This window comes from Paroedura picta, chromosome 9 (assembly GCF_049243985.1).
Source record: "Paroedura picta isolate Pp20150507F chromosome 9, Ppicta_v3.0, whole genome shotgun sequence".
Classification (NCBI taxonomy): Eukaryota; Metazoa; Chordata; class Lepidosauria; order Squamata; family Gekkonidae; genus Paroedura; species Paroedura picta.
The window spans coordinates 81,710,380-81,737,123 of NC_135377.1; the positions used below are offsets into that span (position 1 = coordinate 81,710,380).

Below are 26,744 nucleotides of genomic sequence, written 5' to 3' on the forward strand. Positions count from 1 at the left end.
ATGAGGCAAACATCAGATGAAGAAAACGTTGAGAGATCTAATTGTAGGTTTCTTTCTTAAATGTCATGTTTGGTCCTGTTGACAGATCTTTTACAGATGAGTCCTCTGGTACTCCTTTTTTTGGTCTCATCTGTAATCGATTGAATCACCAAGAATATTTCCTGCTCCTCCCAACATTGAATTGTGATCTCCATACAATGATACTTAGTATAAATGGTGAAATCTTTTCTGCTAAGAAGGGATGTTGTAATTCTCAAAACTAATATTGTATTGACCTATTGAGTCTATAAGTGTAAACTGCCCTGAGACAGTTTTACTGAGAGGGCCGGTATATAAATACCAAAATATAAGTACCAAAATAAAAAACAAAACTACTCCCTGCCGTAAATAGAATGTTTACATAATTCTATTTGATTTTATTTCCATAAAAAAGCTGCCAGATTTCATGAGGCAAACATGGGATGAAGAAAAGGTTGAGAGAACTAATTGTAGATCTCTTTCTTAATGTCATGTTTGGTCCTGTTGACAGATTCTTTTACAAATGGACCCTCTGGTACTCCTTAGAATCATAGAATCATAGAGTTGGAAGGGGCCATACAGGCCATCTAGTCCAACCCCCTGCTCAACGCAGGATCAGCCCAAAGCATCCTAAAGCATCCAAGAAAAGTGTGTATCCAACCTTTGCTTGAAGACTTCCAGTGAGGGGGAGCTCACCACCTCCTTAGGCAGCCTATTCCACTGCTGAACTACTCTGACTGTGAAAAAATTTTTCCTGATATCTAGCCTATATCGTTGTACTTGAAGTTTAAACCCATTACTGAAACAGGAGGCAAAAGAACCACTGCAACAACGTACAGTTTAATCTTCACAACAACCTTGTGCAGTAGGCCTCAAATCTGCAGAGAGGCAAAAAGAAGAAATACACATGGCTTGGCTGTTTCTTCCCTCCAGCAGCGAGGCTGCCCACAGCAGTATTTTAGGTGAGAGGAGGCTTTTTTGTGGCCTCCCTTACAGCAAACCATTAGGCAGAAGGGGAAAGCTTTCCTCCCTCAAAAGGCATGCACATGCATGCCCACAGACTCCCCTGCATTGCTCTTCGGAATGCGTCCCTCACTTCAGTCTGGGGCTGTTAGAAGCTCCCTGCACAGCAGACCTGAAGGGAAGTGGGGTGCGGAATCCTGAGCAAGAACAGCAATTGGCCCTGAGAGGGGGAGATTCCACCAATAGAATGCTTCAGAACCTTTAGTATTTTGTCAGAGTGTATGGTCACGATTTAATGTATATAGACAAGGGGCAAAGCTCGTTGTATCCAGGAATACAACGGGCGCTAGAGCTTGGCAGTGGGAAGAGGAAGGGGAGGAGTTGTCCAGTCTGTAAGGGCATGGGGTTGAATGTGTGTGTTGTATGGGGGGGTTGTGGTGGCGTGGTGGCAAATGAGGGCATGGGTTTGGAGATATGGGTGTCAAGAACCTGTGGTGTGGAATGTTCGTTGAGTGTGGGAGAGGACTGACCTTTGGGAATTTTGGTTACAGATGAGCTTTCCAGAGCCATGTCCTCAGATATGTGAAGGGAAAATCAGACTGGAGACTCTTCTTAGGGGAAGATTACATGGCAACCAATTCCTCCCAGTTCTGCGTCATTTCCCTTCTTGTGTGAATTAGGCCACATTCACCGAAATGCCCCTCTGCCCTAATACACATGGGGTAGTCACAGTACACAGGTGTCCACCCTGTTCCTTCTGTCTCCCATGTTTTCACTGTTGGTAAAATGTTATGTGCCCACATGCTTCTTTCATGGTTGCTCCTTAGAAGAACGGATTTTTGTACCCTGTTGTTTACTACCCAAAGGAGTCTCAAAGCGGTTTACAAACATCTTTTCCCTTTGTCTCCCACAACAGACAACCTGTGATGGATGTGGGGCTGTGAGGGGTTTGAGAGAACTGGGAATGGGCCGCAGTGACCCAGCAGGCCTCAGGTGTCTCAAAGCAGTTTCCATTCGTCTTCCCTTCCTCTCCCCTATCAGAACTTTGGCCCAATGATTGGGCCTCCTGACTGGCTTCACGCCCCCCGACTGGCTAGAACTCTGGCCTGTCCTACTGCTTTGCGCCTTCCGATTAGGCCCTCACCCAGACCAGACCAGACCCGCCCACTCTTGGCCCACTTAGCCCTTAACCAAATATGATACCGCTCATTGAGCGGTTACAGATTTTTATGGCTTACAACAGAGTTAAAATGCACAAAAAAAAATGCACAACAATGAAGCATAATTTTATTTTTTAAATCTAGGGAAGCATTTCCAGTTAATTCCCAAGTTAACATAAAAGAAGGCACGTGGGTTTTGTAATGCTTTATTACTGATTACTTTATTACAGATTACCTTTAGGTAATCTGAATATCCAACAAGCGGCAGGGAGACAGCAAACACAAAAGAAAACTTCGTATAGTGCTACCACACTAAACTTGAATATTGATCTTTCAGCATTTCTGAAAAAGTCTTTCACACAACTGACAACTGAAGGGTCAAGCAAATGGGATTCTGACAGACATATATTTGCATCTTCTCAGTAATCTTAATTAGCTATTAATTATCCATTAAAATAGTGGCCCTCGATAATATGTAAGGAAAAATGGCACAATTCACAGTCTTCCCATTACTGGAGGTTGCCCTTGTTCATGAATCCTGCTCCAGTTCACACACACATCTGGATATCCAGACATGAGTATGGAAGTGGCAAAATATGTGTGTTGCCCTCTTTCTACAAAATAGGGACCGTGCATATCAGGAAGATATGGTAGTGCCATATTCTCCCATGCATGGCTTGAGCCCTAAAATTAGGACTGAAAGGAAAAAGCTGATTTAGAGTGAGGCCAGATTGGAAAGGAAAGATAATTCAATACCCTGCTTGTTGACCAAAATCCTTCTCTCTACCAAAAATAGGACAATTAAATTAATTAATTAAAACATGAAAACTGTTTTAAATATTGACAAATATTGCCCGATTTTCACTATCAGGAAGGGCAGGGACCTTTCAGCTGAAAGTAAATTTGGTGGATTTCTGGCAGGGAGTCCTGCACTTCCAGATGTCATTTTGGCCTCAATCATAGGCCTGTTGGAACAGCTCCATTTGACAAGCCTTTCAGAAGTAATTAAGGCCCTTGCATGGTTCTGATCACAATTGGTAGAGTATTTCTTTTGGTTGAGGTCAATGCAATCACCTTGGGGCCAGTGATCCAGCAGATTTTGGCCAGTCTACCATTAACACTGGATGAGGGAGAAAGCTGCATTGTTTTAAACGTCAAAATGCAAAACACAATTTTCACATTGCCTAGGAAAACTACATATATCTGTGCTGAATACCTAGGCCTTTTATGCACAGGTGGTTCCCTTTCGTTTTGCCCTGTGTTCCCCTCAGTTGTATTTTTCTCTTGTGCATGCAAACCCATTTTCATTTCACAGGAGTGTTGGGCTTTCTTTTTTCTTATGAATGAGTTTTGCTCCATTCAGAGCTCAGTTCATTTTTCATTCACTGTATCACCATTTTTTTTTACATTACCCTGGTTCTTCCCCTTTCCTGGCTTCCAAGGCAAAGTAAATTGACAATCAGATTTTCTCCCTCCCTATCAGGAGGCCACACTTCCACCACTGACATTGTGCTGCAATCTCAGTTCACTGATCAGTTTCAGGCAGGGGTGCCTTTTGTGATTACAAAGAGAGATTTAAAACTTCTTTCACTTCCTAGTTGCTATCTTAGTATAAAGCTTTCCTGCCTTGTCTAAGTTCAAGTACTGCTTAAACATTTACATGTTTAATAAGCCCTCCTTAAGTCTTGCAATCATAAGGATTAGAAACTGTACTGGAGCTTAAACAAGATGAAGGTGAGAAAATCTTCTACTAAAATGGCAGCCTGGAATTGAAAGAACTTTAAGAACCTCTCCTTGCAATTTCAAAAGGCACCCCCTGCCTGAACCAGACCAATGAGCAGAGACCAACTAGCAGCACGCAAAAAAGAATGAAAAAAATGGCAATCTGTTTTTTCTGATTAATCTGCAAAGTTATACACTGCAATTTGCAGAAGGGAAATTGGAGAAAGAGGAAATATGCAGAGTGCAGGAACAGGATGTGAACAGGATGTGAATTAAACGGATACCGGTTTCAATTCATTGATACTCAAAATTAAGCTGTGCATGCAGAAAGGGTCCTAGTCTGAATAAGAGCATCGTATGAAATCATACATTTTACTTGAACAAGGAAATCACTTGGAATATGTTTCAGAATTTAAACTTGGGTTTCAATGGTTCATAGAAAAAGGGAAGTAAATATATATATATATGTATATAAATTTGAATTTTCTCAAGTTTAAGGAGAACAGAATTTGCCAATAAAACAAATATTGCGGGTTTTGTTGTGCCTAAAGAAGTAGATAAAAGGATGGTTAGCATTAAATTCATCTTTGTGTTGTAGGATCCGGTGTCCCAGCATGTCTTGGGAGTCTGCCCCTTCTTCTACTACATCTAGTGAGACTCTGTGGAGGGCTTGTGAGAAAACCACCCCCTTGCTCTCTGACATTTCAGAGAAATCAGATGCATTCTCATCAAACAGGTGGGTCATGCCAAGGCTTTCCAAAACAGGCTTGAAATCATACTCCCCTTTGGCCTTGAATTTGGGAAGAAACACATTCACTTTGGTATTGGCCATCATACTGGGATTGGTCCATTGTATTAGCTTTTCTGGAGTGAGCTCCTTCTCGAGCTGAAAATGCAAGACAAGCTGATTAGGATATCAGTACGACTGGCCTTAAACTTGGCAAGACCTATTAGTTGTTTGGACAATTAAATGCAGTGTGGTTATCTAATAGCCTAATCTTGATTGTAAACTTAGCTATGACTGTGTACAACAGGAGTCTACAGCTGTGTCGATACTGTGGCCATGGTTAGAATTTTAAGAACTGTTCGTTGTCTGCCAGGGACAAAGTAAGCTTCAGTTTTTCCTGCCTACTGGGATGGCAAACATGGTAGAGTTGGCAAGCACCTGGCAAGCCATTATTCATACCTGATGACTGGATAGGTAAAAAATTGGGCAGGCATGATTGGTTGTGGTGCTATTATGCCCACCCCCTCATCTACCAAATACAGTTGTGGGGAGCCACTGCTAGAATGCGTTTGCGATGCCTGTGGTCGCCTGGTTGAAAAGCCACATGAGCCACATCTTTGCTGGTATAGAACCTCAAAGGATGTGATCCTCCTGGGATTTTTATGAGCATAAAAACCAGATGCAAAGAGGCGAATTGACATGAAGAAATGTGCTGACTTCTAAACAGAGTATTATTAAGTATATCAAGCATCAGGATGCAGGACTTACTCTTCTTTATCAAAGACATCTTTGATAAATGCTGGCAGGGGCTCATGGGAATTATAGTCCATGGACATCTGGAGGACCAAAGGTTGACTACCCCTGTTCTAAACGAGCAGAATGATTATACCTAAATCTGGAACTGATTGTACAGGCTTATAATTTCAGGTCAAGAAGCTTTCATGATCTGGGAGGAGCGCATCTGAGCATTTGAACTCACTTGCTCACTAATTTCTGGTCGTGGCTTCCATTTCAAAGAACCTTCCCACAGCCTCTTCATCTATAGATCCTATCCCAGGGGTAGTCAAACTGTGGCCCTCCAGATGTCCATGGACTACAATTCCCATGAGCCCCTGCCAGCAAACGCTGGCAGGGGCTCATGGGAATTGTAGTCCATGGGCATCTGGAGGGCTACAGTTTGACTACCCCTGTCCTATCCTTTGGAATTAGCTGCTAGGAAAAAAACTGACAAACTCATAAAACGTTTATTTTTCAGCTGTCTTTTAGCTGAAATTTGCTATTATACATCTCTCTCATGTGCTTCCTTTGTGCTGTGTGTGTATTTTAATTTCGAATAGTTTTTTTCATTTTTATTAGAATGAATGTTAAAGTCATTAATAATTGAATTAATCAATGGTGTTTTCTACCTGCTCCAAGCCAGTAGAATCATCCTCAATATCTTTAGGTAGTAAGATGACCATACTCATGTGCTTGTTATGACAGGGGAGTTCGAGAATCTTGGTTTTTAAATCATTTATGTAACCAAGGCAAAACGTAGCTTCCAAGTTCATCATCTCCACTGGTTTGGTTTCAGTCTGTTAAAAAACAAAGAATTTGCTTATGATTAATTCCCCAACCACCAGTATTTCCTCTTTCCCTTTCCTAAAAACCTTCATAACCTCTTCCTTTTCCTCCTTCCTTCTCTTCTTTCCACCCAACAGCCAGCCTACATTTACCTGCCTTGGTGTAGTGGTTAGGAGTGCGGACTTCTAATCTGGCGAGCCGGGTTTGATTTCCCGTTCCTCCCCCACATGCAGCCAGCTGGGTGACCTTGGCCTCTCCACGGCATTGCTCTTAACCACTGCACCATGCTGGCCTTCAGTATAACATTTCATTTATATTTTGGCTATCAAAATGGGGTGAAACCTTAGCTCCATATTTTAATATTTAAAGGCTACAGGCAGCAAATGTTAGCAAATTCCATTGTTTTTAGTGGGAGGGCTTGTATCCTTTCATACCTTGTTTATTCTAAAAGGACATTCCTTGATTTGCTCCTCAGGGAATTTCTTCATCCAGCTTGTTTTAAAATAGGCTGCATTTATCAGAAGGATCTTTGTCTGGTCATTGACAGAGCCCTCAACCAAAATGTTCTCAAATTTACCTGTAAACCCAATGAAAAGACAGATAACTGAAAGATTACCCCAATTACACTAAACAGAAGAAAAGGACAAAGTTTCAGTTCAGCACTAGTGCGTTTGGTCAAGGCTATGGTCTTCCCAGTTGCAATGTATGGCTGCGAAAGTTGGACCATAAGGAAGGCCGAGCGTCAAAGAATTGAGGCTTTTGAACTCTGGTGCTGGAGAAGACTCTTGCGAGTCCCTTGGACTGCAAGGCGAACAAACCGGTCAGTCCTAGAGGAGATCAGCCCAGACTGCTCCTTAGAAGGCCAGATCCTGAAGATGAAACTCAAATACTTTGGCCACCTCATGAGAAGGAAGGACTCCCCGGAGAAGAGCCTAATGCTGGGAGCGATCGAGGGCAAAAGAAGAAGGGGACGACAGAGAATGAGGTGGCTGGATGGAGTCACTGAAGCAGTTGATGTGAGCTTAAATGGACTCCGGGGAATGGTAGAGGACAGGAAGGCCTGGAGGATCATTGTCCATGGGGTCGCGATGGGTCGGACACGACTTCGCACCTAACAACAACATGACCATATATGGGAATGTCGACCAATCCTCCCCTCCCAAAATGGCCAATTATTTGAAACTGATTGCCTAGGTCAGCGTTCCCCAACTGCCAGGCAGCGTACCAGTTCCAGGCCATAGAGCCCTCAGTACCGGGCTGTGGCAGGGGGGAGGGAGGCACGGGCACCGCCATGCCAGTGGGCACGCCTCCCTCCCCCTGTGGCATGGCACGGCGCTTGCTGCGCCAGGAGTGATTGGCCGCTTCGGCGGCCAAATCACTCAAGCCTAGGCCCGTGATGCGCGGGGGGGGGGGGGAGTTCAGTTTGAAGTTGTTAGTTTCTCTGAGCTTTTTGGGTATGCAAGATACAGGCCTTTCAAAAAAGATACCACAATGCGGGAAGAATTCCTCTTAGGACACCATTAAGCAGACTGATTGATTGAGATGCACTTGCCGTCAGTTAAGTCGGAAACCGATTTGTTGATTTGTAGCCTGGTGTCTTCTGTTTTGTCTTTAAAATCGGCCAACTCCAATTCTGATGGGAAGGGTCTTTTGATAGAACTCATAAATTCCTGCAAAAATAGAGGGAGAGGCTTAGATCTTGGTGTATCTCAGGGAAATAAAATCCCAAGCACGGCACTGCAGCCTCCAGGCTTCAAGCTTACGCAGGTGACCTTTAGAATCATAGAGTTGGAAGGGACCTCCAGGGTCATCTAGTCCAACCCCCTGCACCATGCAGGAAACTCACAATGACCTGACCCCCAAAGGTGACCCCAATTCTATGCCCAGATGATGCCCCCCCCCAAAAAAAACCCACAGAATCCCTAGCCAAACTGGGCTGGAGGAAATTTGCCTCCCAACCCCAAAGTGGTGATTGGCATTGTTGTGTGACTGGGCACACAAGAAAACACCACAAGATCCCTTCTGCCCACCTACTTACACTGTATCTAAGTTTAATGAGACTGATCTCATTTAAAGAAGCTGGATTTATATAGCAATTTTTCTTCCACTATAAATTGAACTTTTTTTATCAGTCATGAGGTTTAATAAAGGGAAAACATGTTGGGCTTTGAATGGATCTTTCTTGGATTTTTTAAAAAAACTTTCATGATAGGAGCAAAATGGCTGTGTGATTCTAACCCTCAAGGAGGCAAAAGTAGACTCTATATCTTTATTTAAGCACTTTTGAGGTACCACCTCTTCAAATGCATCCTCGGAAGAGCTCTTTGCTCAGCAACGACCAACTTGCTGATGATCCGTGGCCCAGAGGGGTCCACTTGACCAGGATGGGGGCCTTTTCGGCCCTGGTTCCAGCCTGGTGGAATGAGCTGTTGGTTGACGTGCAAGGAGCCCTCACAGAGCTTTCTAAGTTTGGGAGGGCTTGCAAGATGGCCCTCTTCCACCAGGCATTTGGTTGGGCCAAGGACCACCATCACCATCAAGCTGGGTCCCCAGCCAGACCACCCACTATCCTCTGTCTTGTGCCTGCCTACTTGTAGCCATCTTACCTCCAGGCACAGAGAATAGGGGCAAGGTACAGATTGACTTAATGTATTTTAAAACGTAAATCCTTTGTATTGGTTTTTAACTTATCGTATAAGCTGCCCCAAGACCACAAGGGGAAGGGTGGCCTATAAATTGAAATATAATCTTCAAGTGGATCTGCACTCTATTTAAGAAACCATTGCTGGATCCATGGGACCCGGCCAACTACCACCCAGTCTCACATCTTGTGTTTCTGGGCAATGGTTGAAAGGGCTGCTGCGGACGAACTCCTAGAATTCTTGGAGGAAAATTAGGTGTTTGATCCATACTAGTTGGGCTTCCATCCTGGCCGTGGGGTGGAGATGTTGTTGGTCACCCTGATGAATGGCCTTTGATGCCAGCTTGAAAGAGGCGGTACAGCCATTCTTGTGATGTTAGTTCTGTCAGCCACATTTGATATGGTCAAGCACAAGATCTTGGGCCACCACCTCGCCAGGACGGGGATATGAGGGACAGCCCTTCAGTGGCTGCTCTCATTTCTTCAGAACTGGATACAGAGGGTTGCAGTGGGGGAGGAGCTTTCTGGCCCACTTTGACTCCCTTGCGGAGTGCGTCAGGGAGCTGTGCTCTCCCCTACACTTTTTAACATCTTTATGTGCCCTCTGCCTCAGCGGGTGCCAAATTTCGGGCTGGGTTGTCATCAACTAGCAGATGAGATGCAACTCTATCTCCTTATGGACGGCTGCACAGACTCTCCCCTGGAACCATTTGCCAGATGTTTCGAAGACATAGCTGGGTGGCTTGAGCAGAATCGTCTGAAACTCAACCCTTCCAAAACAGAGGTCCTATGGCTTGGGAGGAAGGGGGCAGGCCAGGAAACACATTTACCAACTTAACAATGCACCCCATGCCAGGAATTTGGGGCTGATTCTTGATGCTTCCCTTTCTATGGAGGTGCAGGTCACAAGTGTAGCCAGTCAGGCTATTTACTAGCTACGTCAGGCAAGGCTACTAGCACCCTACCTGTCCCCAGAGCACCTGGCCATGGTGATCCATCTGACAGTCACCTCCAGAATTGACTTCTATAACTCACTCTACGCTGGCCTACCCTTATCCCTGAGCTTGGAAATTGCAACTGGTACAAAATGCAGCTACTAGAGTCCTCACAGGAACATCTTGGAGGACTCATATCCAGCCAGTGCTGCAGTGGTTGCCAGTTGTGGCCCAGATCAGGTTTAAGATTTTGGTTTTGCCCATTAAGGCCTTATGCGGTCTTGGGACCCAAATATCTGAGATACCATCTGCTGCAATGTGCCCCCTGCAGAGTGTTATGCTCTGCGGGTTCCAACTTCCTGGTCATTCACAGTCCCTGGGAGATGCGCCTGGCCTCAACCAGGGTCAGGGCCTTTTCTGTCCCAGCCCCGACCTGGTGGAATGAGCTCCCAAAAGAGCTGAGGGCCCTGCAAGCACTTTCTATGTTCCACAGGGCCTGAAAGAAGGAGCTCTTCTACCAGGTCTTTGGGTGAGGTCAGAGCATGGGAGATCGGATGGGCCCCTTTAGACTAGGCCATCTGCAGTGGAGTCAGCATCCCTAAGTTATCCCTTGAGGAACAGGGAGGGGAAATTGTTGGTTGAGAGGGAGGGAAGAGTTTGTTTTAATGGGAGATTAAGGGTGTTTATGTACTTGTGGGGTATTATTTTATGTAACCGGCTGCGAGATGACTTGACTGATAGTGGTGGGTAATAAATCTAATTAATAATAATAATAATCCAATAATATCTGTGGTTCTTCTGCACTCTTATTTTTTCTGGCTTATGTGATCTTACTGCTTCAGTTTTCTCTTTCTTGCCTGCATATGTTTAGTTCCCTCTAGTGGTCAATTCTATATTAAATTTTTGTATGTCTAACCCTTTAAACTTGCAGGGCAGTGTGCTGGACATACATAGATGCAATATCAAATGGACCACTAGAGGGAATAAAGCACATGTGGAAAAGGAAGGGGGGAAGCAAAAGGAACCCAGAAGTGATGAGAATACGAGTGCAGAACAGCCCCTAGAGAAGAGCCAACTTCTTTTTACTGTTGTGGCAGCCTGGCAAAATATTGACTCTTCTCACTGATCACTTGTGAACCAACTAATGGTTGGAATATCTTCACAACCACCAAGATGAACGCAGCCCACTAGCAATATCTGAAAGCATGACACATCTCATGTGCCAGTATCCTGGTTCATCTCATACGTTCGTAGCCTGCCAGAAACTGTAAAAACATAGCATCTCTAACAGACCCAGTGCATGGTGGCTGAATTACAGCCTGCTTTGTAGATCCCATCTGGAGGCTCAGTATCTCAATATGTTGTATATGATATCAAAAAAAAAAAAAAGTATGTTCTTGCACCATCTCCTTTGAACTTAATTATCCATCCTCATTTGTCCTGGGACTCACAAACCTCCAGTCCAGAGAACAATGCCCAATTCATAATCCTTCCATGGTAGGAAAAAAATGGCATAATGGCACCACTGGTGTCAGAAACTTGAACTCTAGGGAATATGCATATTGTCAGGTTTCTTCAGTTGCCCAGAAAACACGGTCTTCGACTTGGTGCAAAAGATAGGTTTATTGTAAAGCAAGAAAGTGAACTCAACATATACTGTGTCGGAACTAGGGTTCAGGAAATTGAATACAGCATTTAACCCTTTCTACTCCCACCCCCACCCATGAGAACACAAATAATGCAGGGAGCTTCAAAGGGCAAACAAACCAGGCAGCTGGCAGATAACAGGGGAATGCAAGGAGGTAGTCTAAAGGCAGTGAGGATGGATGGGGAGGGGAAAATGTGAATGGGGAAAGGAAAGGAGGGAGCAATAAATTTTCTAGAGTCAGGGGCTTTCCGCATTCGTCCAAAATAGCACAATGGTTACTAATTGAAATCACTACAGTTTTGCCGTTATGCACAACGTCGTTGACAATCTGCAACACTCCTGAAACCGATCCGCAAAAAGCGCTTCGTTGTAGCGCTTTCCGGGAAATCCCAAAAAGTGGATTCACCCTCCAGACAGCACTACACTCCTGCAACCAATCTGCGACACTAGCGGGAAAGTTCTGTGCGTTACCATTGTTGCGGTTTCTGCAAAGTCCCTCCCCCTGGCTCTCTCCTCTGATCTTCCGGCTAAGCGATCGCCATTTTTTTTTCTCCGAGCGAGCGGAGATCAACGCACCGGCAAGCCTTCGTTTACCCAGTGAGGCTTCCCCAGCTGCAGTCCCTCTGTTTAAAGTCACCAAGCACAAGCCCGTTTGCTGGTTTATTTTCACTTTATTTTCACACTGTTTTTGGCCAAAAATTGCGCCCGTGAGGGGGGGGGATTTTTTTTTTCACTCGGGGGGAGCATGGCAACGATGAAACAGCAGCTCAAACATCACCTGCTAGCCGGATGGGTCTCTCCATTGCAACGAATCAACGCATATTCGTTGCAACGGGTGTGTTGTTTTTTTTTAAACCTTCCTTAAAGGGAAAGGGGCTGTTTGGGAGCATGCTAACGGCCGCCCATTGGCTGCTTGACAGCCAGGGGCGGGACACAGCTCAGCAATAGCGCTTCCTTTCTAGCGATTTTTGCAGAGACCGAAACAAAGGCAGGTATGCATAACGACGAGTTCCACTATTTAAAATGGCGATTTTTCGTTCAGCAAACAATTTGCTACATGGATCCCCGTGCAGAATGGCCCTCAATATAAACATCTAACAACAATAAACCAAATCGCATAGGCATGCTGAGGGAAAAGAACAGACATTCCAAATGTTTTGTGACAGTGTCTAGACTTGGGAATCTCCATCTGAGAACTTAGGGTCCAATGCATCAATGAATCCCGACAAGATTTACAATACAAAAGCAGTTCTCCACAGGAAGGCATTAACACATCAGTTAGTTACTCTTCAAAGAATATGCAGAATAAGGTGGGGGTGGATGTGGAAAGAAACACATTTGAACCACAACAATCTGACAGAACCAAACTGGTTCTGACACATACATTTGATTGCTGTGGTGGGCAAACTGGGGCCCTCCAGATGTCCATGGACTACAATTTCCATGAGCCCCTGCCAGCATTCGCTGGCAGGGGCTCATGGGAATTGTAGTCCACGAACATCTGGAGGGCCCCAGTTTGCCCACCCCTTGGTCTAGACCTTCAAAAACTGTGATCTGCTAAACTAACTGCATTCCACCCCCTGTCATGAATTGTTGCCATATCATGAGTATGAAAATCTCTTTAACTCTGCAATCCCAAGCAGTAACTTTCTGGGTGCTAGTGGTGGAGACAGCCATCAAAGGATGCAGCTTTGGCCTGTACTTTCTGTTGGTAGGCCATCAAGGAAAATCTGATTAGCTACTCTGTGAACCAAGAAGGATGCTGATCGAGACAGAATGGCAGCTGTTTTTAGGTTTTTTAAAATATTCAAGCAGACAGCTGAAGCGGAAAATTCATGGAGTCACTGAGGATGCTCTAAGTGGTAGGTGATCATTTATGAAGGCTGGTGGCCCACCTATCATGAAGGCCTTGATACGAATCTTGTGATCATAATTACGCCAACTTCACAAGGGTTACGCCAGACTTGCACTGCTTCATATCTAATTATATCCCCATACATCTTCCATGCACACATGTTCAACGCTAAAGCAGGAATATTCATTTATCTATTTGATTGTACTGTTTTTATAGCAAGCTGTCATCTGATTTAAATTAACCATGATATACAGTGCTAACCGATACACAGTGAACTCCGATTAATGTTCCGTGGAGCCAGGCTTCCTTTCTGTAGCGTTTAATTAAAGATGCTTCTTTATGGAGGCGGCTTGGCCTCTACATTCTAAGACTTTAATCAAGGACACAGTCAAATGGAATAAGAATTAAGAGGCTGAGATACGACCTTGTGAGCGTTCCGGCCAACTATGCACTATCTATACTATCACACCATGTCATGTAGATCAGGGGTAGTCAACCTGTGGTCCTCCAGATGTTCATGGACTACAATTCCTATGAGCCCCTGCCAGCGTTTGCTGGCAGGGGCTCATGGGAATTGTAGTCCATGAACATCTGGAGGACCACAGGTTGACTACCTCTGATGTAGATTATAAATACAACTTTGCATGCTTTTTGATGATATATTAAATTGTCAGTGAGCCACAAAGCTGTGGTGGATGTTTTTTTCGATTTGAAGATTACTGTTTCTACTTTAACACCTGCTCATTCTATTCCCCAGCAGCAGAGCCATAGGACAGCAAGGAATGGTGTTAGCATGTCAATCCTCGGCATTAATTTTTATTGAAAATTGTCTGATTGAGCAGTGAATCCTGCCAATTTCCAAAGAGGGATCTGTAATGATTAAAACCAAATCCTCTACTCCAATTTCCATTGGGCTACGGAATGCATAAAACACTCTTTTAAAAATCAGTAAAGGAAGGTTCCCAGGTGTGCAGCCACAAGAACTTCAAGGACCTGATGTGATTAGATACAAATACTTGAAATCCACCCACAAAACAAATAACCCATCAAATCCTTGTATATTCTCATGGATGATTATAAGATTTGAAGGAAGTGGGCAGTAATGGTTTGACTAGGCCATGTCTATGGATAGTTTAACTGCAGACCTTTTCAGACAACATTGCCTTCGTGTGTACCCAACTGTGTGGGTACCCAACAGCCACAATCCTCCTAATATATGCCATTTGTACAGAAACTATTACTGCATAGCCCTGACCTGGATGGCTTAGGCCAGGCTTTCCATTTTTTTACCACTGAGAAACTCCCGAAACATTCTTCAGGCTTCGAGAAACCCCAGAAGGGGCACAGTCATGCAGAATATGGATGGGAAGCAGAGCTGCATACACGCCCACCTGGGGCCCCTCCCCGTCCCACCCCCTCGAGGCCCATCATTGGCCATTTTGGGGAGATGGACATGACCATATATGATGATATCACCCAATAAATGTTAACTTCCACCCATTCAGGAAACCCTTCCAAGGCCATCAAGAAACCTCAGGATTTCACAAAAGCCTGGTTGAGAATGCCTGGCCTGGGCATTCCTGATCTTAACAGATCTTGGAAGCTAAGCAGGGTCGATTCTGGCTACTTTTTCGATGGGAGACCTCCAAGGAACATTAGGAAAGGTGGGTTGGCACCTGCATGCCAGTGGAGCTGATCCCCACTTACACATGACGCCGGCACTGTCCAGGCCCCCTCCTGGCCCTGGCCTGTGTTAGGGCCTCCGATGTCCCCGTACAAAAGGGAAGAACCAGGCCTTCGAGGCTCAGCTCCTTCCTACACAATATGCCCTGTTCGGCTTCGCAGTCCTACAAAGCCAAACAGGGCATTTTCACCCCCAGCCCCCAATGGTGAGAAAGCGTCAAAGGGTTCAGAAAACTGCTTTAATAAAGAGGAAGGGATTATGAACTATACATTTTTTTTGTATAGCATGTATTCTCTGTTTGGTGTATATATTATAACCTACTGTGTAATTTCTGTATCATTTCATTTCTGCAGGGATATATTAGAGACATAAAGCAGTGTAATATTGAATCAGCCACTAGAGGGAGCATACGTTTGCAGAACAAGGGAAGGAACCCAGAAGAAATAGGAACTTATGAGCAAGGAAAATGAGAATGTGGGAAAGGCCTTTGTTTCAAATTTCTGCAATCATTATCCTATTCCATTTCTTATTGGATGTCCTGTTCCGTTGACTACATTTATTTATACTACATAATGACCTCGAATCTCCAGCAGAAAGCCAGACTAAACATAACAAAAATGAATGAATAAGCATAAACCTGTATGACATGAAATTGTGACCACTTCTTTCAGGAAAGTTCTGGGTAGGACGCTTCGTCCCAGTACTCACAATACTTACCCTTAAAAGTAACATCTGAAAAGATCTAATGTGATTATAATTCTTAGCACTGAAATCACTACATCAGTGTTCAAAATTATTCACAAGCATTTTTGCACTGTAATCTTTTCAACAGCCCTGGAAGGTAGACCAGTATTGTGCCTGTAAATAGGAGCTTAAGGCTGGGAAAACAAGGCTTGCCTGAAGTCCCCTAGTCAGTTGATGGCAGAGGCTGCGAATGAGCAATTTTGCCTGAGGCCACCTAGTGAGCTAATGATGAAGACCAGGACTGAGCAGCATGTTTGAAGCCACCAAGTGAGTTCCTGGCAGACATCCAGAAGGAGCACCTTGCCCATGGTCATCTAGTGAATCACAATCTGAGAACTGTAGACCTTCTTGATTGCAACTCTCTTAGCCCAGCCTTTTTCAGCTTTTTGACCTGAAATATTGACCCCAGAAGCGTTGACATGCCCCTTCAGAGAAGCAGATGCTGAAGGAAGATGCAGGAGTCAGCCAATCAATTGATCCATCATTTACCACTTCCACTGTGGAGAAGAGACTAGGGCCTATTCCGCACACATAGGATAATGCACTTTCAATGCACTTTAGGAGTAGATTTTCCTGTTCTGCATAGGAAAATCCAGCTGCCAAAGCACATTGAAAGTATATTATCCAATGTGTGCAGAATAGGCCTAGGCCTGTAGAACAACAGGAGAAGTGGGCTCCAGGGACATCTAGTGAGGTCAGTAGCCATCCGAACCTCTGGGAAAAGCTGTATAACCCCTGGGGAGCTCTTGTATAACCCCAGGGTTCCCCAGAACTCTGGTTTGGACTCCCTGTCTTGGCCTGCTCTAAATTATCTGTCTTCATTATGCTTACATCATATTAGGGTAGAAATGAATAGTAATAACATACTACTTGCTTTCAGATGTGGATAGGAAGTGAATGTTGCTAGTAAATCTGTAATCTTTTGATGCAACTTTTGCACTAAATTGTAAAAAAAAAAGAAACTGTATTGTGATTTTATCCCTAATGCAGACAAAATATTATGTAACAGTAATAGAGAAAAAATATATGCACAATAAAGTTTAAGGTCACAGTTGTCAATAGGCTGCCTTTCATAAAAGTGTGAATCCTTAGTGGCTTACCGTCGTTGGGTTTAAGGACTTTTCCACATAAAGTCGCTTGACCATTTTCAGTGAATAAAAAGAACTAAGTTTGGAGGTATCTGCTGTTATTGTTTGGCAGCTAAAGGGAACGTCTTTGACATTTTCTAGATGAAGGCCCTGCAAAGCAAGAACATTTCAGATTAAACACAGCTTTCAGCATAGATTTCTGTAAGTGCAGCTTTCCCAGTACAGTCAAATTGCATAAAGGTGAACATGTTGTCATCTGTATACAATTAGCCATGTGTGGCCACCATCTGTGGATACTTAAATCTACAGATCACGGCCACGTGGGAGCTAAACAGAGATTCCAGTCTTGCCGTGTCCTACGTCTGAAGTTAGTGGCAAAATGTCTGGGACTAAAACTACCAAACCCTGGCCACACAGTCCAGATACCCAACAGCCACCAGCTGACTCCCCCCCCCCAAAAAAAAGTCTTTAACAATTCACAGTTTTTCTAGTTGCCCCTCCCAAATTCAAATCAAAACCCTTACCTGTTTCAATTGAGTTGCTGTGTCACCCTTTGCAGCTTTATATGCCAAAGCCAGAGAAGTCGAAGTGCAAAGGGGAGCAAAAACAAGATTGGCTGTTTTATCCTTTTCACTCAGTTTCTTGTAGACGTCAACTGCAAAAGCCGTGTTGGCAACCTGCATGGCTTCCATTGTGGTGGTTCTGGCACAGGGCAGAAGAGTGGATCAGCCAAGCAACCAAATAATCACTGAGCCTTACATACTAATTCAGACCACAATCCACTACAATTGAAGGTGTTTCAACAAATCGACTTTACTGGAACTGAGCACAGTAGGAAGGAAAGTCTAAAGACAGCCCCACCCTCCCCGCCACAGCAGTTGCAAACCATCATGCTAGGGATGCCAGCCTTCAGGTGGAGCCTGAGGACTTCCTGGAATCACAGATCATCTGCAGAGATCAGTTCCTCTGGAGAAAAGGGATGCTTTGGAGGGTAGACTCTCTGGCATTGAACCCTACTGAGGCCCCCTGTCCTCCCCAAGCTCCACCTCTGAACCTCCATGAGTTTCCTAACCAGGATATGGTCTTCCTGTTCCGCCATCTCCCACTGGTGGCCAGAGGGCAGCCCCACTCCAGGCAAGTTTCTGTGCTTTCCCGAGTCTCGGCATGAGGGGAAAAGAAGAGGAAGGCCCCCTTAGGTACTCCTCTTTTCCCCATCTCCTTTGAGCTCAGAATCAAGAGATTCTTCGTATCATCCTCCATCCTCCCAACTTACAAAGTAAGACCTGATGGATCACATAGGCTCCCTGCCACTCCCTGCCCACGAGGAGGCCAGAGGAGTAGCCATCTCCAGTCCTTGGCTGACAGGCCATGTTTCCCACGGACCCCATGTCATTGACAAGTTATGTACCCTCCAAGGGCCCACCCCTGAGCCCATCCATCAGCTTGGTAGAGCATTGAAGGGGCTTGCTTCTAAGTTGGGCAGCTGGATCACTACCAGCCTCTCCTTTTCCTTCTCCCACAGCAGTGGCTTGCCACAGAAAGGCAATTCTCTGCATCTCAACAGATTTATTTCAGTCTGCACTGGATTCCGGCCTTAATGACCAAGCCCATTCATTTCGAAGGCTGCAGCCATTTAATGGGTCGGTTGGTTTAAACCAATGTGAAAATCAGCACCTACTCCACACCCACGTACTTAATTCATTACATAGAACAGGGGTAGTCAAACTGCGGCCGTCCAGATGTCCATGGACTACAATTCCCAGGAGCCCCTGCCAGCGAATGCTGGCAGGGGCTCCTGGGAATTGTAGTCCATGGACATGTGGAGGGCCGCAGTTTGACTACCCCTGACATAGAATCTGTTTAAGGCTCTCCTCATCCCGTCTGGGTTGCCAGATCGCACTCGTTCCAGCGACAACAAAATACACAACCAGAATACTTTTTCTTCTATGGAATTCTGAAAGGTGGAGCCTCCTGTGGATCCCTGTGTCCTCTCGGCTCCTGACCCACATAGCTTCCTGAACGAGTGCTGTACTATAGGGACTAACAATGCAAACTCAGCAGAGTTACAACTAGGGGCGTGTGCTTTGGCTCAGTTCGGCCGCCTCAGCGATCACCGAAGCCCGAGGCAGCCAGCACCATGGCGCAGAGAGGCGGGGTGGCAGCGGCACACCAGCTGGCAGCTGCATGCAGGCACAGAGCTCTGTGCCTGCATGCAACCGCTGGCTGGCACGCCACTGCTGCCACCACCCTTCCTCTCCGCGCCATGATGCTGGCCTCCTCTGCGCCACTTCAGGCTTCAGTGATCCCTGAGGCGGCCGAACCAAGCCTAAGCACACAACCCTAGTTGCAACCTTTGTTGGAAGCCTACAGGGAGTGGGATGACACCAGTGATTTAAGGACATCACTGGTGATATGATGGTGTCACTTTCACCCTAACCAGAAGTGATGTCACTGCATCACCAGTAGGAGTCTAACATTTGGCCAAAGCTCTGTGGCTTACACACAGTTACAGAGTTGCTGGTGACATTGCTTGCAGTTACGGGGGAAGGGAGGTTATCAAGTCAGGATGCTACCAATCCCCCCCCCCCCCATTTTCCTCACTTTTCTCCTGCTTCCCAGCTGAGCAGCAGCAGGAAGAGTTACTGGAAGGCAGGAAGAGTAGTGGTTAAGAGCTGCAGCTTCTAATCTGGTGAGCTGGGCTTGTTTCTACACACTCCTCCTCATGCAGCCAGCTGGGTGGCTTTGGGATCACAATCTTGACAGTGGTGTTCTTACAGAGCTGTATTGCCAGAGCTCTCTCAGCCCTACCTACATCACGGAGTTTGTTGTGCAGAGCAGAAAGGAAGGAGATTGGAAGCCGCTTTGAGACTCCTTAGGATAGTGAACAAAAGCAACTTTTCTTCTTCTTCATGCCATCTTTAGAGCTCTGCACTCGGCCAATGCTAACCGGCTGGTGATCCCTGTCCCCAAGGAAGAATGCCTGGCCTCAGCCTGGGCCAGGTTGTTCTCTGTCCTGCCCCCCACTGGGTGAAATAGGCTCCCAGAAGAGACCCAGGCCCTGCCAGAGAGACCACAGTTCCCTAGGGCCTGCAAAATGAAGCTCCCCCGCCAGGCATTGGGTCGAGGTCAGTGTCAACATCTGTCGGGCTCCCAGCACCCCCTCCCATCCAGATGCACTCACCCTACAGGGGTGCGGCCGTAAGGTTACTGTAAACAAATGTTTTGTTTTTGCCTGTTATTTTATAATTACTGTTGACAATGCTGTATCACTGATGACACAGCTTATATTGTACCCTGTTACACAATTCGTGTTCTCTGTAAACTGCCCTGAGCTGCAAGGGAGGGCAGTATACAAATCCAAATAAATAATGGAAGACCAGGCAAATCTGTCCTAAGCTCATTGCCTTCAGCTGGTTTTAAAGGAAACAAGAGAAAAACAGAATCTATCCAGTGGCTTAATAAAGCTTGAAAAGATAAAGAGTCTTTTATGTTATTTATTCAGGCTTCGACTCTGCCAGCATGGTCTCTAGATTTGTTTTCCGTTTTCGATCTTTCGTCAGTGGCAGTGAGTCCGTCCTTGTTAATATTTGAGTATAATTAGGCAAACGCTCCTGTATCATGGAGAGTCAAGGCTGTGAGCTCTTGATCTCCTAATTCATGCTTCTTGGATGAACTGGCGAGTAGCCGTGGGCAAGCCACTCACCATCAGCTCTTCTGGGATAATCATAGCCACCTACCTTGTAATGTTGGAAGTGCTTACAACTCAATACTGTATGGAGCAATTGGAAATACAAGTGCTAAATCTATGTGTACATTTTTATTTTGGTCTAAATCAAGGGTAGTCAACCTGTGGTCCTCCAGATGTTCATGGACTACAATTCTCATGAGCCCCTGCCAGCGTATGCTGGCAGGGGCTCGTGGGAATTGTAGTCCATGAACATCTGGAGGACCACAGGTTGACTACCCCTGGTCTAAATGACTGTAAATAAAGATTGATTTATTGATGTGTACATTTTATGCTACATTTCCTCTTAAGAGCTCCAAGGGGCATCCATGGTCCTCCCCTGCATTGCCAGTGCCAAATTCATGGAGATTTGGTACCCGGGGGTGGGTCAGCTTGGGAGAGAGAGGGTTGTGAAACCATAGAGTCTGGCATCTGAAGTTTCCTTTTCCTCCAGGGGGACTGATCTCAGTAGTCTGCAAATCAATTCTACTTCCAAGAAAAGTCTACATTTCACCTCTTCTACTTAACCCATTCAACGCTCTTATGGAGGGCAGCCTCCACACTACTTCTGCCCATAGTTTGCAGCTCCTTCTTAACCTAAATACTGCAATTTTTAAAGTCTCATTGACCCCTGTTTCCTCAGTTCTTGGTCTCCTCTGCATTTTTCTTGAAGTCTCCTTCTCCATTTATCCCCCTTTCAGGTTCCTACTCTTCAGTGCATTGTCCATCTGCAGTTTCCTATCATGCCCTTTGTCTCTGAACTCCATGCCTCATATCTCCTGGATCTTTGTCCTCATCCTCAACTTGCTCTACAAAGCTATTCCATTTCCTAGAACTGCTTTCCTGATATTCATCCCAGCCAGCCATACAATGCTCCCTAGAGCTTTCACGAGAGATGAGTGTTCTTTTTTTTGTCTGCTTGGTTCTAATTGTACAATTAGACACTTTGTCCAGGTTTTAAACCCTACAAACACTTTCCCCAGGAAAGAAACTCACAGCATCTACCATGCTAAGAGAGACAGAGTTTCTACCGTGGGAATGGAACACCCAGCAGCAGACAGAATCCTGATTATAATATTGATATCCAATGAAGCAACAACACAAAATCACAATTGCTAGGCCATTAGTCACTGGGAAACCTTCAGCAGGGTGGAGTAGAGGGGAAACTGAGACATCAGCTAAGCAAACTGTGCCACAAGCTTTTGGCACATCCCTACAGCTTCTAAAAGCAGCATCTAAGCCAGGGGTAGTCAAACTGCGGCCCTCCAGATGTCCATGGACTACAATTCCCAGGAGCCCCTGCCAGCGAATGCTGGCAGGGGCTTCTGGGAATTGTAGTCCATGGACACCTGGAGGGCCGCAGTTTGACTACCCCTGATCTAAGCAATCAGGCAACACATAATTGCATCTTTGAGATATAATTAGCTAGTCCTCCCCCACATACACTCACACAGACCACTAAAGACGTCTAGATTGAGATATTATCCTCATTAAGTTCTCTTATTGGGATCTTTCTCAATAAATCCTCATTAAGTACTTTTTCATATACCGCTTTTGGTGTCATCACTACCAGCTGGTGCACCATCTTGAGTCATCATATATGGCCAAAAAAAAACCCTGAAATAACCTTATGAAGCCACCGATCCATGGTAGGCTCCCTATCCCATCCCATCCCATCTGGTGTGGGGCCCCAAATGACACTGCAGCATTGAGCAGCATCGTTTCTGCCTCTCCGTGCCCCCTCTCCATTATCTTGGTAAGCCTCCCCCCCCCCAGAACTATTATTAAATTTAAAATCTTCCAGAATTCTATATTTGCAAGACAATGTAAAAGTTGCCACTTCAGTTAAAGTAGCAAGCCTATTGGACAGTGTGAATATCTGTAAGTCTGGATAATGCGAAACACAGATTATGGAACACCACACCCTGGAGCTCACGTTTTTAATGTCAGTTTCAACGCCTTTCACATTTTAATTCAGACTTCAGCCATTGAACACCGCATGAGTTTAAGGTAAATAGAGAAATACTGCTTACATCTGATGTCACCACAGTTTGAAGGTAGACATAATTTTTCAATTTCTCACTTGTACACAGTGATGGAAAGTGCTATCAAGTCACAGCTGACTTTGCACAACCCCGTAGGGCAGGGGTGACCAAAATGTGGCTCTCCAGATGTCCATGGACTACAATTACTCTGCTACGCTGTAATGCTTTACGCTCTACATACTTGGAAGCAAAATATAATAGCTCCTTAGCAAAAGAGCATAATTATATCTATTAAAAAAGGTAAAGGTATCCCCTGTGCAAGCACCGGGTCATGTCTGACCCTTGGGGTGACGCCCTCCAGCGTTTTCATGGCAGACTCAATACGGCGTGGTTTGCCAGTGCCTTCCCCAGTCATTACCGTTTACCCCCCCCCAGCAAGCTGGGTACTCATTTTACTGACCTCGGAAGGATGGAAGGCTGAGTCAACCTTGAGCCGGCTGCTGGGATTGAACTCCCAGCCTCATGGGCAGAGCTTTCAGACTGCATGTCTGCCGCCTTACCGCTCTGTGCCACAAGAGGCTCTTATATCTGTAATGAAGCTCAAATAGTATCTTCTGAACACGTACGATTCGAGTGTAATTTGTACAATCACATTCGACTAGGACAGGGGTAGTCAAACTGCGGCCCTCCAGATGTCCATGGACTACAATTCCCAGGAGCCCTTGCCAGCATTCGCCAGCGAATGCTGGCAGGGGCTCCTGGGAATTGTAGTCCATGGACATCTGGAGGGCCGCAGTTTGACTACCCCTGGACTAGGACCATTAGATTCAATCCTTACTGAATGTTGGCGTGGCCAGAGAAAACGTCAATTAAAACTAATCTGGTCAGATACCAACAGTGAGTTAATAAGGAAGATTGCGAAGTATGCTTAGGTGGCAACTAGAATTAGGAAAAGTCATACTAACACTTAATAAAGTACTGGAACTGAATTAAGTATAGGAATGTCAATTTTGACCCTTTAATTATTTTTTTAAATTAGTGGCTAAGGGCTAATTTAAAACCATAAACAATTAATGTGATCTAATGGTTATTTTTGTATCATTTTACTTGCTCTTTCCTACTGTTGGTCAATGACTGTAATTAAAGATTTGATTTGGTCATTGTAGTCCATGGACACCTGGAGAGCCACAGTGTTCCCACCCCTGCCTTAGGGCTTCCAAAGGCAAGAGATGTTCAGAGGTGGTTGGCCATTGTTTGCCTCCACACTGTAGCCCTGGTGGTCTCCCATCTAGAGACTAACCAAGGTCAACCCTGCTTAGCTTCTAAAATCTGTTGAGGTCAGGCTTGCTTGAGCTATCCATGCCAGGGCCACTTATATATTGAAAAAACTAAGACCATGAGAGGTAGAACAATTGCATACATTGGTGGGACCTCAGAAAACTTTCTGCTGCATTGCATGTCAAAAACACAATGAAAAATAAAAATGGGACATGCCATTCCTTAAGAGAAGGTACCAGTAATTTAATTTTAACCTTAAACTTCATATTAATTATTTTAATTATGTAAACTATATTATGTTGCACATTTTATATTGTTGTCACCTGCCCTGAGTCTAATAGCCAGGGCAGGCTATAAAAATAAACATTATTATTATTATTGTTATGACCCATGAGAGATGGTTTTGGGGCTCAGGGCAACATTTGGGTGCAGAGTTTGGGAATTAGTATAGAGGTTAAGGCAGGGCTGGTTCCAGATTTGTGGGGGCCTCAGGCAGAAAGTCCCTGGGGCAGCCTTCCTCACCCACATGCCTTGCTTCCTCCCTGTGCACCCCTCCTTGCCCTGCTCACAGCCACCTGCACATCCTATAGCCCTTTCCTTAACTGCACCAGATGCCCAGGGGGTGAACACTCACAAATGTGCAGGAAGAGAAATGGCATGGTGCAGAAGTCACCCAGAGTGGCTTCTGCAGGAAGCCCTGAGCCCTGGAAGCTGCCTCACCTGAGGGTACGCTGATGTTGGGCCTGGACAGAGAGACTAGAATTGCACACAGCCCTCAGCTGTCGGCTGGATTTGGAAGAGGCCTCAATCAGTGCCTGATCTGCCTGCTGGGCAGGGCTGGCCTTCTCCCCATGGCAAAACAATAAAATACAGCGTCACAATATGGTGGCTGGGACTGGCCAAGATTGGCAGTATGCAAACTTAGTTGGGCAAAAGCAGTGCTGGGCACCTTTGTTTCTCGATGTGGAAGTTGTTAAAAGTTAGTGAGACCTTAAGAGGGTTTAAACCAGGGGTAGTCAAACTGCGGGCCTCCAGATGTCCATGGACTACAATTCCCAGGAGCCCTTGCCAGCATTCGCTGGCGAATGCTGGCAAGGGCTCCTGGGAATTGTAGTCCATGGACATCTGGAGGCCCGCAGTTTGACTACCCCTGGTTTAAAACAACACTCTTAGAGATAGAAGATAAAAGGAAATCCCTGTATAAAGCTTACATCACAAAGGCTGCATCCAGACATCGCGTTAAGTTCTGGTTTCATTGACCCCAGGTTACATAGTTCTGAGATAGCATGAGTGGTACAAGAAGGATATGTCAGGGACCACCCCAGGATTTGAAACTGCTGTTCAAGAGATCTGTTTCAAGGTGAATTATTGAGTCCTAAGAACATAAGCCGAGCTCAACTGGATCAGACCAATAGTCCATCTAGTCCAGCATCCCATCTCACACAGTGGCCAACCAGTTCCTCTGAACAGCTGAGGCCTTCCTCTGATGTTTCCTGGGATTTAGAAGTGTACTGCCCCTGAACATCCCCATGGCTAGCAGCCCCTGACAGACCAATCTAATCCCCTTTTAAAGCTGTTTATTCCTGTGACTATCACTGCATCCCCCAACCGTAAATTCCCCATTTTAATCACTTGCTATTTAAAGTAGTATTTCCCTTTGTCCGTCCTGAACCTACTGCCCACCAGCTTCCTTGGATGCCCTCAAGTACTAGTATCTTTTCCCAACTGAAAAATCCCAGACTCTTTGGCCTTTTCTCATAGGAAAGTGTCTCCAACCCCCTCATCATCTCAATGGCTCTCTTCTGTGTTTCTTATGACCTTCTTTGAAGATTTCAGACTGACAATCCTTGGTAGCAAATTAATACATAAATAAAAAGGACAAACTGGCAGAGACAGGTAGGGTAAAGAAACATATTTTTCTTTGTCAAGCTTTTAGCTTTACACTTCTTGCAATAGGTTCACTTTCACCTGAATCGGAACCCACAAGAAAGGATATGAGTTAGAAAAGGGGACTAAGAAGAGGAGAAAAATTGTCATTGTTTTCCTCCTGCCTTTCCCATTCAAGTTTCATTATATTTATTCACGAAGGACTATATTTCACTATATTTATTCAGCCCAGGGCGTAGACCCCTTCCTTATCTCTGGATCAGAATCTCTTTGGGGAAACCAGAGCAGGGCAGGGCAGAAGATCATAGGCATTGGGATGGTGGTCCTGGGATCTTGCCCCCCATAGCTCAACCTTCATCAGTATCCATTGGGTTCAACCGCAATGCGGAAGTAGCTATTTGTCCAGCACCGGTCCCATTAGTAACATTTCAGACAGAAACACGCTTCAACTTCCTGCCATGTTGAAAGTGAACGTTACATTCACCACCTTCCTAGGCCTGCAGAGCCCGTATTAGTCATTCGATTGTGAGCATGCAGAAGGCCAAGTTGACTCTACACACCCATGTGGGAAACTTTCCCTGGAACAGAGTCTTTCTAGACAACCTCACGATCAACATCATAAAAATATATTCATGCAGCAAGGCTCCATGCAAGGCTGTCAGTTCGTTCAGTCAAATTTGTGATCTGGGAAGACGAGCTTTTAAAATTATCGAGAAATCACCCAAACATTAAAAATCAAAAACAACTACTACTAAAGCACAAGGTCCCAGATTTTAGCTGGGTTTCTTACGCCGGGAGATGTTCACTGTTAAGCAAAATATCCTTGGAGAGGGGACAGGAATGGCAGTGATTTCCGAAAAGCCATTGGCTCTACGTGGGACTGAATGAAAGACACTTCCCACATTGAAAACCTTTCGTTTCTCCTGCTATCCGTGCCTTCTCTCTTCTTCCTTGGCACCTAGTATATGCAGAATGCTTGAAAATGGCTAGATAGGTATTTTTAAATATATCTCTGTCTCTCTATATTAAGCACTTACCTGTCTATGCAGTACCTTCAGTGACTGAACGGAGCAGAAGACGAAAAGGTGCAGCAAGGGAATTGGTGTCACTCGAGAAAGAAAG

General features: G+C 45.2%; 1 protein-coding gene across 1 annotated transcript; it reads right to left on the reverse strand.

Annotated features, from left to right (window-relative positions):
* Nucleotides 1-2,251: 2,251 nt before the first annotated feature.
* Nucleotides 2,252-26,744, reverse strand: SERPINB5 (serpin family B member 5). Its single transcript, XM_077353411.1, has 7 exons — nucleotides 26,660-26,744; nucleotides 17,273-17,450; nucleotides 16,761-16,898; nucleotides 7,706-7,823; nucleotides 6,588-6,730; nucleotides 5,997-6,164; nucleotides 2,252-4,749 (listed from the first exon to the last, which is right to left on the reverse strand). The coding sequence occupies exons 2-7, from the start codon at nucleotides 17,438-17,440 to the stop codon at nucleotides 4,357-4,359; spliced, it is 1,128 nt and encodes a 375-aa protein (XP_077209526.1). The 5' UTR covers nucleotides 17,441-17,450; nucleotides 26,660-26,744; the 3' UTR covers nucleotides 2,252-4,356.

What these genes read in the sequence shown, in the direction of transcription:
- SERPINB5 (XM_077353411.1), bottom strand. Translation starts at nt 17,440, where the DNA reads ATGGAAGCCATGCAGGTTGCCAACACGGCTTTTGCAGTTGACGTCTAC. An exon ending in CAGCAACTCAATTGAAACAG is followed by an intron (nt 16,899 to 17,272) that starts GTAAGGGTTTTG and finishes CTTGCTTTGCAG; the next exon opens with GGCCTTCATCTAGAAAATGT. An exon ending in GGTTTCCGACTTAACTGACG is followed by an intron (nt 6,731 to 7,705) that starts GCAAGTGCATCT and finishes TTGGGTTTACAG; the next exon opens with GTAAATTTGAGAACATTTTG.